The following is a 12,803-nucleotide window of genomic DNA, read 5'->3' as shown; positions in this document are numbered from 1 at the left end:
GATCCAGGCATTCTACTCCTCACCTCTCCCATATTGAACTTCCTCTTCTCTTAGGATACCCCTGCTCTTTCCCTTGTGCCCTGCCTTGTGCCCTCCAGTTGCTACTTCTGCGGGCTGTGGTAGTCAGAGCCCTCTGTACCTGCTCAGGCAACGCAATACGCTCTCCATTGATGAGGGTCAACACTTTGTTATCATCCATGACGGAGTTCATGCTCTCAATCCACAGAGTGTCCACAGGGCCATCGAAAAGGATCCACTTCTCATCTGGCTTCTCATCTTGGTAGAAGATGGGTGAAAAGGGAACCAGAGCTTTCTCACCTAGCCTTCCCTCCACGCTCCTTTCCTCAGAGATGCAAGCTGATGCTTCCTTGTGCCTCAGCATTCTCCGAGCATTTTTCTTTCAAATTGAACTTTCTATCCCCAGAATGCCCACCCCCTTAGGAGATTTAGGTATCTGCTCTCCTCGCCCCATGATCTTTCGAGTACCTGCACATGCCATCCGCATGACACTGGACAGGACGCCATCTGTCCATTCATTAGTGTTGAGGTCGTATTCCCCATATAGCTCCCCTAGGGACAATGCTTTAGGGTTCAAAGGGAACTCCTGAAAATGACACAGGAAGGGGTTTTGAGCTGCTGGCAGACACAAACCCCAAGATTTCCCTTTATTCCCAGGGATTTGTATCTGCTCCTTCTCTCCCAGGCCTCCTTGGACCCTGGCCTGCACTGTCCTCCCTGACACCTATGTATCCTTGCTCCCAGCCTCTACCATCTTCCCGCTACTCGAGTCTCTGCCAGTGACTTCACAGTCTCAACTCCATACTCTAACAATGTTGAAGTTGGAGTCTCCAGCGCGGCATAGGGAAGACAAGGAGGACTGAAGAATTCTCCACGAGGCAGTCTTGCCGCTGCCTGTGCAGCCCACGATCATGGTGGAGTGGCGGGAGTTCTTGGTTTCATATAACTGGATGACCTTGGTGAGGGTAAATGGCGTCATCTTCAGGCCCATCTCTCGAATCTGCTGTTCAATGGTCTCCCGCAGCTAAGAGAAGGGAAAATACAAGAATTAGAAGAAAAAGGAGACCTGCCAAGGACTTTCGAATCTCCCCAGTGCCTGGGAGGAGAACATTCAAAATGTTAAAAATGGCACCAGGACCCTTTGCACTCAGGCAACTGTTCATTCACTAGGAAGATGACCAATTGCAGAGCTGAGTTTGGAGTCTGGAGTCAGCCAGCGTGGGTCCCCAGCTTTCAGCTATGTGAACTTGAGTAAGTTACTTGTCTGTGTCTGTTTCGTCTTCTGTCAAATAGGAATAATGGTGATACTTAAGGTTGTTGTGTTAGATAAAATAGTCAGCATAAAACACAATGTCTGATATGCACTGCACAGATTTTTTTCTAATATTATTCAGCAAATATCTATTAAGCCTCTATAGTGTGTGCTAAGCAGTCTGCTGAGTGCTGAGAACGAAGCAGTTTATCCTGTTGCAGAGCTCACAGTCTGGTGGGAGAGCCAAACAAGAAACAAATCATTGCCTCACTTAAAGAGTAATGCTTATAGAACCATGACTATACAGATCAGTCTCAGAACAGTGTGACATTTTAAAACATACAGCCAGTGCAACCAAATAATTTGAAATAGATGCAAAATCTTTACTTGTATCTCTCGAACACCACTGAGAGGCTTTATCCCTACCACTTCCTTCCAGTATCTAAGAATTACCTTTATTAGTATGTTTGCGCATTGTATAGATGAAGATATGAACAAAACCAACTTCATCTTTGTGTCTTGGAGTTTTCATGCTGTGCCCTTTGACCGACCTTAATGTCCTTAGCACAACACACCAAAGCCTTCTAGTTGAAGATTATCTGTGTTCCTTGAAATGTAGCCATAAATGTCTTTGTCAGTAAATATTTCAGTATCACTACTGAGATAAGTAGCAAACTGGTGATAGTATCAATTATAAACAATCATCTATCACAAGACCACCAGGAGGTATGGCCCCTGGTGCATACTGTATTCTTTGTCTTATCATAAGTACCTGAATTATTTAAAAAATACTGTAACAGGGGTCTGTTAGTGGAGAATTGCTGGGTTGTCTGTCCATTCCAACCCTAAATTCCTATAAGTAAATTATGCTATAATAAATTCTGTTATATTCTATGGAGTTGCCTCCTTCATTTGTCAGTCTTAAAGATACCTTCACGTTTGGTGGCCATTACACCTTTGCCCCACCGTCGGGCACAGGTGTGCATGTTCAGCATCATGCCACAAGTTTAAGATGTCACATTTTCTTTTCATTCAGTTTTAAATATTTTCTAATTTCTTCCTTGACCCATGAGTTATTTAGAATTAATTGTATCACCTAATTTCCAAACATTTTGCCATTTTATATTTTGTAATTGATTTCTAGTGTAATTCTATTGTGGTCAGAGATCGTTCTCTACACAATTTTAATCATTTGAAATTTATGAGACCTATACTTAATAACCCAGCACATGGTCAATTTTAGTAAATGTTCCAGCACACTTGAGAAGAATATGTATCTGCAACTGTTGCATATAATGTTTTATATGTGTCAACTGAGTCTGAAAAGTCTTCTCACTAGGGCTGTGGATTTATCTATTTTTTCCTTTTGGTTCTGTCAATCCTGTCTTATGTATTTTGTAGCTATATAATTAAGTGCACACAAATTTAGAATTCTTACATCTTCTGGGGCATTGGCACTTTTATCATTATGAAATATCCCCGTTTACCTTTAGCATTCTTTTTGCCTGATATCAGTAGAGTTACCATTGAGATCAGAAAATGTTTTGAATAAGTCTCTTTGAAATTTTTAAGGCAGATTTATGGCCTTTAAATGGTCAATTTTCCTAAATATTCTACTTATGCTTGGGAAAAAAATGGTTATTCTTCAATTATTGAATGTTATAGATGTTTATTAAACATCTATACATGTAATAGATGTTTATTAAACATCTATACATGTTGTTTAAATTTTCCATGTCATAACTGATTTTTAGTCTGCTTGGTCTGTCACTCACTAAAAGATATTAAGATTTCCACTAGAGTGGTAGACTTGTCTATTTCTTCTTGTAATTCTACATATTTCTGCTCTATTTATTTTGGGCTATATTATTAGGTGCCCCTAAATTTATAATTGTTTTATCTTCCTGGTACATTGAACCTTTTATTAAGTGATCCTATATTTCTAGTAATGTTTTTTGCCTTAAAATCTATGTTGTCTGATATTGCTACCCCAACTTTCTTTTGATTAGTATTTGCCTAATATATCTTTTTCTGGTCTTTGACTCTCAACCTTTATGTTTTAGGTGTGTCTCTTGTAAATGGTATTAAATATTAGTATAACATTGTATACTATTCAATGTACGATTATTTTTCCTTTCCTGAACAACTTTTTTTTGTTTTCTCTAGAGGCTAATAGTCGCTGTTTTTTGTTTGGTTGGTTTTTAATATACTGATCTCTAACTTAACTTTAAACTGCCAATTAACTAAATCTCAAAACATTTATTCATATTAGGCATGAATTTCTTCTTCTTACATAAGTTCTCCTGAAACATTCAGTTTACTCCAATCTGGATTGGCTTCTCTCTGTCAGGTGCACAACCATCATCATGTGTCCCCTATATACCTTTCTTGGTATGGTCCAGCATTTTGGCAGAGCACATTTTCTAGTAGCTTTCTGAGAAAGAATATATTGGAGATAATATTTTTTTGAGAGTCTGCATCTCTGAAGTATCTCTTATCTAGCCTCCTATGTGACAGGTGGGCTGAGCGTAGAATGAGGTTGAAAATAATTTTCCTTCAGAATGCAGTTGAAAGCTGCTCCATTGTTTTTGATTCAATATCGCTACTGAGAAATCCAATTCTTGATTTTTTGCATATCACCTCTCTCTCTCTCTTTTTAAACTGTCTCCTTCTGGGGAAGCTTGTTAAATCTTCTCCTTGTCCTGCTGTTTTAATATTTCACAATGATGGGTCTTGGTAAGAATTTATTTTATCCATTGTGCCATGCATTTCTGGACCCTTTCATTTTGGAAACTTAGATCCTTCATTTCTGGAGATTCTTCTTGAATTGTTTCACTATCGACCTTGACCCCTTTCCATTTTCTTTGCTCCTACTTTTTGGAACTCCTCTTATTTGGCTATTTTCCTTCCTAGACTGGGTTTTGAATCTTATCTCTTTCCCCCTTTGCCTTCTCTACTTTCTGGAATATTTCTTTTTTAACAGTATTTCATGGAGATAATATCTTAGTTTTATCTCTGAGAATACAATGATAGATGTTCTTTTTTAAAAACAAACAAACAAACAAACAAACAAACAAACAAACTTTTCCTTTCTCTGCAATATGCTTTTTCCTATTTGTTTTGGCTGCTTTCACGTTAGGGGCTTTCCTCAGATGTGTGGTGATCCTTGGTTTTCTGCTCATATATATTAGGATGGAGGGCTAATAATTGAATGGAACTCCTGAGTGTTAGTGGGGCTTATATACTTAGAGTACTATTCTCAATATCTTGGTCATTCCTCTTAGGTTAGACAGATTCCCCAGAGAGAACTCTTTCAATTTCTTGTCTGGCTGCCAGCATTCTGGGAGCTGAGAGATAAAATAAAGACTAAGAATCTCAGCATTCAATGTGTAAACATTCATTTAATCACCATTTTTAATAAGGTTTACTCATGCCCTCAACTATAACTTGTGTCCCCCAGTCCAGAGACTTACTGTTTTACTCTCTAGTCTTCTGCCAATGTGGGAGAAACATGGTCACCAGGGTCACAGAGAAGGGAAGATCTAGAGATCTAACTTCTTTCGAGACGGTTTGCCTCGAATCCTTCTTATTGTAGCTACACCTCCTTTATTTCCTACTTACAGAGGTACCTAATTCCACAGATGCTTAGCCTTTTAAGAATTGCCTCTCAATTTCTCCCTCTTCCAGCTAGCTCTCTCAGGCTTGCTAAGTAAGTCACAACTTATTCATTTGTTTCTTATGTCTAAAATGTTTGTGGTAAATATCCTCTTCCATTCTCCCCAACCTTTTGGATATGGATGCCTTTAAAAAAAAAAAATCTCTTTAGAGTAGTTGTGGCGGATTTTCAAAAGGTAACAAAATTGTCCTTAATCCACCTCTTTGCCTGGATGTATTCTCTCTATATTTTGAGTTATTGTTTTTAATTTTGATTATAATCTTTTTTCATTTATAGAAATTCTATTGGTTCTTTTTCAAATCTACTTAATTTAGATGTCTCTTGTTCCTAGCTCATAGTTTCAAGCTTCTCTTTTATTTCTTCAAACATATTAAATTTAGTTATTTTTAAATTCTGTGCTGGTTGTTTTCAATATCTGAAGTCTTTGGGGATCTGATTCTGCTCTTCCATTGTTCTTCTGGTTTCCACTCATGCTATCTTGTTACCTTGTGTGTTTTGTAATTTTTTTTTTTTTTTTTGGTAAAATACACGTAACAATTATAACCAATTTTTAAAGCATTCGATAACTATCAATATTTTTTTTTTTTTTTTGACCAGAAGCTGTTCATTTTCTTGGACTTTCATCTTGAATTTTTATGAGACCTCTTTGAGGCTTCAGTTGAAATTTCATTCTTTCAGAAATAATTTGCATTTGCTTCTGCCAGTCATCTGGAGGAAACTAACACTCTGGAACTACTTAAAATTAAGTTTTAAATTTGAGATTTGGGGGATTACACTGTAGAATAAATTATGACCAAAGAGCATGAGAAGGCTGGCTTGTGGTTAGGAAATCTCAAAGGAGATTTTACTTTTCCTCCCATGATTGGTCAAGACAAGTTTCTCTACTGTATGGACACCTCTCAGTGGTAGGTTTCTCATTTTCCCATTTACTGAGGGTGTTTTCCCTCATAGACGGAGGTTTATGCAGGACTGGGTTTTCTATCATACGTCCACACTTGGGCTGCTTTACCTTCTCTCCCCAGTGCCTTAAATTCGACAAAAATTTTCAGGAGGAAAGTCAGCTTTCACATTCACTTACCTCCCTGCTTTTATTCCTTTATCCCATTCCAGAATTCTTTCTTTTTTGCCAGCTTAGTAATGCACATAAAATATGTATTTCTATATTTTTATCTATCATTTTAGTGGTTTCAATGAAAGGATCATTCAGAGCATCTACACTACCATATTTCCAGAAAAGAAAATTCTCATACTTTATAAAATCCTCCCCCTCCACCCCTTTCCATTCCACTGCTCTCATATCGAACAGCTCCTAGCAAGCTCTCCTCAAAACTCCCTGAATGAGGAGAGAAGCAGAGGTAGGAGAGGGCAGATGGATACAGAGAAAGTAGAAAGGCCAGTGGATTAGAGATCTCAATGAAATCAAAGAACCAATGAGTAGAAGTACTTGAGCCAGTGAAGAGGGTAGGGTGAGTTGTGGTGAAAGAGTGTTTGAATAGGTCTATATCATTTTATAGATAAGGAAGCCCAAAAAGAAGCTAATTGTCTTACTCAAAGTCTCAGCTAGTGAATGGCAGAACAAGGCCTGGGAGCCAAGTCATGCTCTCAGATCTACATTTACATATAAGGTCAGAAAGAGTATTAAGGAACAAATACCTTGCCATAATCAATGACAGGCAGCTCAATGCTGGGGAACAGATCTTGCACAATGGCATTGAATAGTGGCACGTCAATTGAAGTTAGCTTGGCAATGTTCATATCTCTCATTGAGAGCAGCAAAACCTAAGTGAGAAAAGACAGAGATTCAGGCTGAAAAAACTAGGCCTTTCCTCTCCAAAAAGTAAGGGGCAGGAGTCAAGAACAGTGGATGCACCTGAGCTAGTCTTTAAAAATACAAAAGGTAAAAAACTAAGGCAACGCAGGGGGTAGGAAGTAAGGTGAAATCTCAATCTGAGCAAAGAAAGGATCTGAAAAATTTTAGTGAAGGCACATAGTATCAGAGACAATAGAGGTTAAGGTTCAAGAGCTGTGTCCTTGATCCACCTCTTCATCAGTCAGATCTGGCTGCAGGCGGCGCTTCTTGCCAGCATAGCGCAGAAGGGAGGTGAGGGCACGTAGGCCAAAGTCATAATGGTCCTGTCTGGAGAGCTGCTGCACAGCCAGGGAGTAAAGTGTATACACCTTCTTGGCCAGAATCTGGGGAACAAAAACAGAGAAGGAAACAATGGATCTCCCCACAAATCCCTCTGCTTCATCTAGGGACAGTTACAGGTACAAGAAGCTAGGTTCCGGGACTTGAAACAGCTAGGAGGTGCTCTGTGAACAATCCTAATGAGAAGACTTGTGAATCGTGCCATTGTGGATTAGTGACATCATTGAGGGGGTCCTCTGAATACTTCTGCCTCCATATCCTACTGACAAGAGTCTACATTCCTTGTAGGATAAACTGGTTGTGGGGCCTTCAGGGAGTTCCTTGGCCCAGGGAATAATCATGGAAGGGAAATAAAATAATTGGAGAAAAGATATTGGAATACCTTGCAGTTGCCAAAGCCCTCCCCAAAGAGAATGATTTCTGCAATAAGAGTAGAATCAGGCACCACCATGGCAATTGGACGGAACATGGATTTAAGATTATCAGGAAGCTCTGTGCGACCAGCATAGCCTGGAAAAGAGTGCTATTTGTTACAATCCATCTAAAGATCCACTTCTCAATCAATCCCATCTTTCCCAACACTAGCTCCATCCTTAAATTTCTCCCCAACTCCAACTCCAAGATCATTTCCCTTCTCAACTTAGCCCTGGCTCCTCCCATACCAATTTGTTTCTCTTTCCTATCTCTGAGCCTTCCTTTACTTTCTGCATGGCCCTATTCCAAACTCAAATCACGAAGCTGCCAGTTTCTCATATTTCCAAGTTCCATGTATAACTCGCATCGGTCCTAATAAAAATCACAGCTGTTTCTCTGATTCATTCAGTACCTAGACTCTTTCTTGTTTTCTCCTAGACCCTTCCCCCAGGCTATTCCTAGAGAACAGTAATGAGAGACCCTAGTGCCTGCACTTTGGAGAGATTCTCCTATTCTCAGAAAAGAATGGCAGATAGACCAGAACTCTGGGAGCTAGCTCATGGGAGAAGATAAGTACCTTCGAAGCCTAGGGCTACATATATACACATAGCAGTTATTAATCCCTTTAGGGAGAAAAGTAAGATTGCCTCCCCTTCTCCCAGAAAGTCGTATGTTTATCCTTCTCTCATATTTTATTGTCTTTAGCCACATTTCACTTGGCTAAATACACTGGCCTGAAAGTGGGGAGGGGAGTTATTTGCCCTGGACACCCAGTTCTCCCCTCGGGGGCCCCATCTACTCCCTGGCTCTTACCAGGATTCATGGTGATAAAGATCCCACAGGACCACACCAGATTTATTTCAAAGCCCTCAAAATAGAAGCGGGTGAGGCTGGCAGCCAGGGCAGATAGGATCGACAGGATCTGCTGGGCCACCACCGACAGCACCTCAACGTTGATGCGGTTAAACTCATCAAAGCAGCCCCAGGCGCCGGTCTGTGGGGTGGGAGGCAGAGTCACTGGGAGCAAGAAAAGTACCCCAGATTGGGAGAAACTAGAAAGAGTGACTAACATAGCCCTTCTTGAAGGGTTTTGATAGGTGAGGTGGCCTCCAAAATGTTGGGGTGTGGGAGCTCAGAGTAGCTCTGGTGTAGTTTCTGACCAGAGCTTTCCATCAGACAGGGACAATTTGAGGAAATGCTAGGAAAAGTGTGAGTTGGAAAGAGAGTGGGATAGGGAACCTGTGAGCATTGAGTCCCTACACTGCGCACCAGTTTACATGCATTATCTTATTTAATCCTTACATAATCTTCTGATTTTGCTAACAAGCAAAGTGCAGCTCAGGGAGCTGCAGGGACTTCCCCAATTGTAAGAACTAACTGGGGAGATGCAATGTTGTAAGTTACAAAGCACTGAACCAGATATGTGTTCCAGTTCATTTTCTGGGATTAAAGATATTTAAGGGACCTCTTGGACAGGGTGGTAGGATGCTGACCTGTGCCAGGCCTGAGTACATTCGGCCCATGGATTTATAGTCTAGGCCCTCAGAGCAGTTGACCACGATGACGTAAAAGCCAAGGGCCTTGCCCAGGTCCTTGACAGTCTCAGTCTTTCCCGTGCCCGCTGGCCCTTTGGGGGAGCCCCCTCGATGCAGGTGCAATGCTGTGGTCAGTGTCATATAACACCTGAGAATTGAGGACAAGACTCAAGTCAGACTCCTGGAAGCCTTCACTTAGCATTCGCCCCCCTTACCCCAACCACCTTGGTCATGCCGCATGGCTGACCTGTCTGTCAGGGGGGTGATGACAAGCCGGCCAGAGTTACCCAAGTACTCATAACCATACTGGAATTGTGTGTTGGTCTGGCGGATCACACAGTCATCGAGATCCTGGAGAAACAGGGTACAGGAGGAGAGAGGTGGGCTTGGAGGAAGAGTTAGAGCTGGGCAATGACTAACAGTAGGGCTGGAGATGGCGGGGAGGTCACAGTTACAAGATGTCGGATTCAGTTTAGAATTAGAAAAAGGAAAGAGTTTATGGCCAAGATGGAAAATGGGTTCATATTGCATGTCCACTCTAATCCATCGCAGCAGCTGCCTGAAGTTTTCCTGAATCCCGGCCAACTGACAACTATAGGGAACACTGACTGAAAAATCAGTTTGCCACTCCTGATTTAGGAGACTTGCAATATAGTTAACTGGATTAGGGCACTGTGATAGGACTAAAGCTTGGATTAGGATATTATTGTATTTAGAGAACAGGAATTTAATTAATTAATTAGGATCAGGTTTAGGATACAAGAGTGGGGAGCTGACCCATCTGCACCTTCTCCCAGTAGAAGCGCAGTTGGCTGATCCAGTCAAAAGAATTGACATCCATGAGGCCACTCTTGTAAAGCTTCTCCAACACATCTCGGGCATGAATTTCTATAGTCACCAGAGCCACAATTTTAAGCCGCATGATTTTGGTCAAGTTCCCTCTGATAGCTTCTGAATACTTATTCAGTATTGACACCTACAGAATGAGGTAGTAGGGAAGAGAGTAGACGGAGCAATGCAATCAGTCCATCATGCCTCATCCCAGCCTAACGCAACTTTCAACTCCAATGCTAATCCCAACCTCACTGTAATTCCTGACCCCTAATGTCAGCACAGGAAAACGTTCTTCTAATCCACCCAAACTTTCCTCGCTAGACTTCTCCCATAAAGTACCCTCATTCTGACCCTTTCCCACCAGCTTATTCTAATTCTGACTCCAATTTATCACCCCGCTCCCTCCAACTCTAACTCCAGGCCTGTTGCATTCTTTTAGGGTTCCTCACCTGCTTCTTCTTCATGACCTTGAGGATTTTCTTGTCTCCTCGCTCCTTAGCTGTCAGCAGGCACTTGGTGACATCTGCTGTCCACTGGATCTGACTGGCAGCAATCACCATCTGAGGCATGTGCAGAGGTTATATTCCAAAGCCCTGTCCCTGGCCACTCATACAGCCCAATTCCCAAATCCCAGCTTCTCCCTGGACCAGGTGCAACTCCTCTCAATATGATAATCTGTTCTGAAGGATAGGGCACATGCCTAAGGTCAAGAGCTAAGGGTCTGGCATGCAGGGTTCCAGGGCCATAGCCCAGAGCAAGGGGCAAGAAACCTGCGTTTTGAGACTCAAAATTCTATCTTTACACTTGCTGCTCCCTTTCAGCTCTATCTTTCTTGTTCCCTCATTTCTATTGACCCCAGCTCACCTGGCCAGCCCACTCCTTCACCCATTTGTCCCTCTTGTTGAGAAACTTCTTGAGGGCCAGGCGGCAATTCCGGAGAAGGTCCCGTAGGGTTACTCTCATGGCCCGCTCTACTTCACCAAGCCAGGACTGAGGAGAGATGAGACAAGGACTGAGGAGAGATGAGATGAGACAAGATGGCTTGGCCTCAGAGCCAGAGACAAGAGTCCCCAGAGGGAAGGTGCTTAGGAAACGGGGCCGCAAGTCTTGGACCCAAGGGAAAAGCAGACCCTGGGCAGCATCTGGTTAGGGCCCCTGGGGGACATGGAGGCCAAGACGCAGATTGGTTTTAAGGTTCAGAGTAGAGGTTATAGTTTTCAGGAATAGACAGTAGGAGGGAAAAAAGTAACTAATGTCCTTTCGCAGAGATGTTCTCTCCTCACAGAGCCAAGCAAACTTCCTAATGGAAAAAAGAATCAGCTCGATTCTTAAACCCTTGCCACAACTCACCTCCACAGGCCCTTCTAAAAGTACCGAGTGGATGAAATCGATATACTCGCCATCACCTGAAAACATTCCTACAGCTTCCCATTTGCTACTTGGTCCCCCAACCTGTAGAAATAAGAAGCTATTAATGGCCTGGCCTGCTCATTCTTGGTATCTGCTAAAAGGTATTTGGGCCCTTTGAAGGTAATTTCTATTTCTCTCCCCTCCCCTCAATATTACCAATTAATTCTAAAAAGTTCTAACCTAGATAATCCAGAATCATTAATATCCCCCTCCTGTGGGAAGGGCATGGTCCTCTTCAAGGCCTTGAATACCTTGACATCAACATCCCCTGCCCTCCATCCAGTCATGGCCACCTCTACTGACCTTCTGCATTCTTAACAATTTGATGTTATCAAAGCATTTTTTGAGGTGTGGCTGCACGGCCTCTGGGTTGCGAGACTGGCCCAGAATCTCCAGTAGGTCATCATTAGACAGGAAGTAGAAGCGGGGGAAAATATGGCGCTTGGTCTCTAAATACATATCCAGAGACTTCTGAATGTCTTCCAGGATTGTGTTCATTTCTATCAATATGTCCAGGAGGCCTGGGAAGAAGAGCAATGAAGGACATTTGGTGGCCCTTTTATCTTTGTTCTGAGTAGATCTGGAGTCTCCAACTATATCCACTTTGCCAGCTCTTAAATGTTGGGGTACAGACTGCCATAATAATTTTAGAAAGCAAAGAAGTATCCCCAGTCACTCTATCATGTTTATCCCATTTTCTTCATTAATTCATTATTAAGTATTCATTATACACTATTATGTATGTTATACATTATGCATTAATTATACATCACATACGATTCCATTAATATAACTACACCTCCCATCAGTCTTTGGGACAACAGTCGTATTCTACCAATGAACTTGGGTCTCTGCCAGTCACCCCAAGAGTCTGAAAATTAGAGATTGTTCTTCACACACACAACCCAACAAGTTAAATCAGTAGATTCAAATACATAGTACATGCACACAGTGAAAGACATCTGCAACCACTGAAGTTGCCAGTGTCCCTCGTAACTGCAAAATGAGCACTAGACTGAGATTGGTGCAAAATATTCAAAGTGATAAAAAGCAAGTACCTACAACCAAGATGACTCTATCCAGCAAGGCTATCATTTAGAATCAAAGGAGAGATTAAGAGCTCCCCAGACAAGAAAAGGCTGAAGGAGTTCACCACCATCAAACTAGTATTACAAGAAATGTTAAAGGGACTTCTTTAAAAAGAATAAAAAATAAATTAAAAATATAAATAAGAATATATCACACAAAAAATTCTCACTGACAAATGCAAACATAGTAAAAGCAGAAGATCAACCAACAATAAAGCTAGTACAAAGGTTAAAAAGCAAAAGTAGGAAGATCGTGTGTAATTATAGCCATAAATTAAGGGATACACACAAACACAGAGACACAAAAGAAGTAAAAACTAATGATAAAAACATAAACATGGAGGAGGTGAGTGAAAATGGTGGTGATTGTTAAACGTGTTCAAATTTAAGCAACCATCAACTGAAAATAGACTGCTATAAACATAGT

The 12,803-nt window shown here is 41.4% G+C and overlaps 1 protein-coding gene across 1 annotated transcript in view; it reads right to left on the bottom strand.

Moving 5' to 3' along the window:
* DNAH2 (dynein axonemal heavy chain 2) overlaps window positions 1-12,803 on the bottom strand; it is a 96,856-nt gene that overhangs the window by 36,285 nt on the left and 47,768 nt on the right. Inside the window, exons 28-41 of the mRNA XM_011358869.2 lie at window positions 11,592-11,809; window positions 11,229-11,330; window positions 10,743-10,868; window positions 10,328-10,438; window positions 9,832-10,020; window positions 9,292-9,395; window positions 9,003-9,192; window positions 8,323-8,503; window positions 7,478-7,605; window positions 6,987-7,139; window positions 6,600-6,725; window positions 824-1,042; window positions 487-604; window positions 140-276 (exon numbers count right to left, since the gene is read on the bottom strand). Coding sequence (XP_011357171.2) covers window positions 140-276; window positions 487-604; window positions 824-1,042; window positions 6,600-6,725; window positions 6,987-7,139; window positions 7,478-7,605; window positions 8,323-8,503; window positions 9,003-9,192; window positions 9,292-9,395; window positions 9,832-10,020; window positions 10,328-10,438; window positions 10,743-10,868; window positions 11,229-11,330; window positions 11,592-11,809 — 2,102 coding nt within the window. The remainder of the gene's footprint in view (window positions 1-139; window positions 277-486; window positions 605-823; window positions 1,043-6,599; window positions 6,726-6,986; window positions 7,140-7,477; window positions 7,606-8,322; window positions 8,504-9,002; window positions 9,193-9,291; window positions 9,396-9,831; window positions 10,021-10,327; window positions 10,439-10,742; window positions 10,869-11,228; window positions 11,331-11,591; window positions 11,810-12,803) is intronic.

This window comes from Pteropus vampyrus, unplaced genomic scaffold (genome assembly GCF_000151845.1).
Source record: "Pteropus vampyrus isolate Shadow unplaced genomic scaffold, Pvam_2.0 Scaffold44, whole genome shotgun sequence".
Lineage (NCBI taxonomy): Eukaryota > Metazoa > Chordata > Mammalia > Chiroptera > Pteropodidae > Pteropus > Pteropus vampyrus.
The sequence above is the reverse complement of the archived record's forward strand: the minus strand, read 5'-3'. Positions and strand labels throughout refer to the sequence as shown.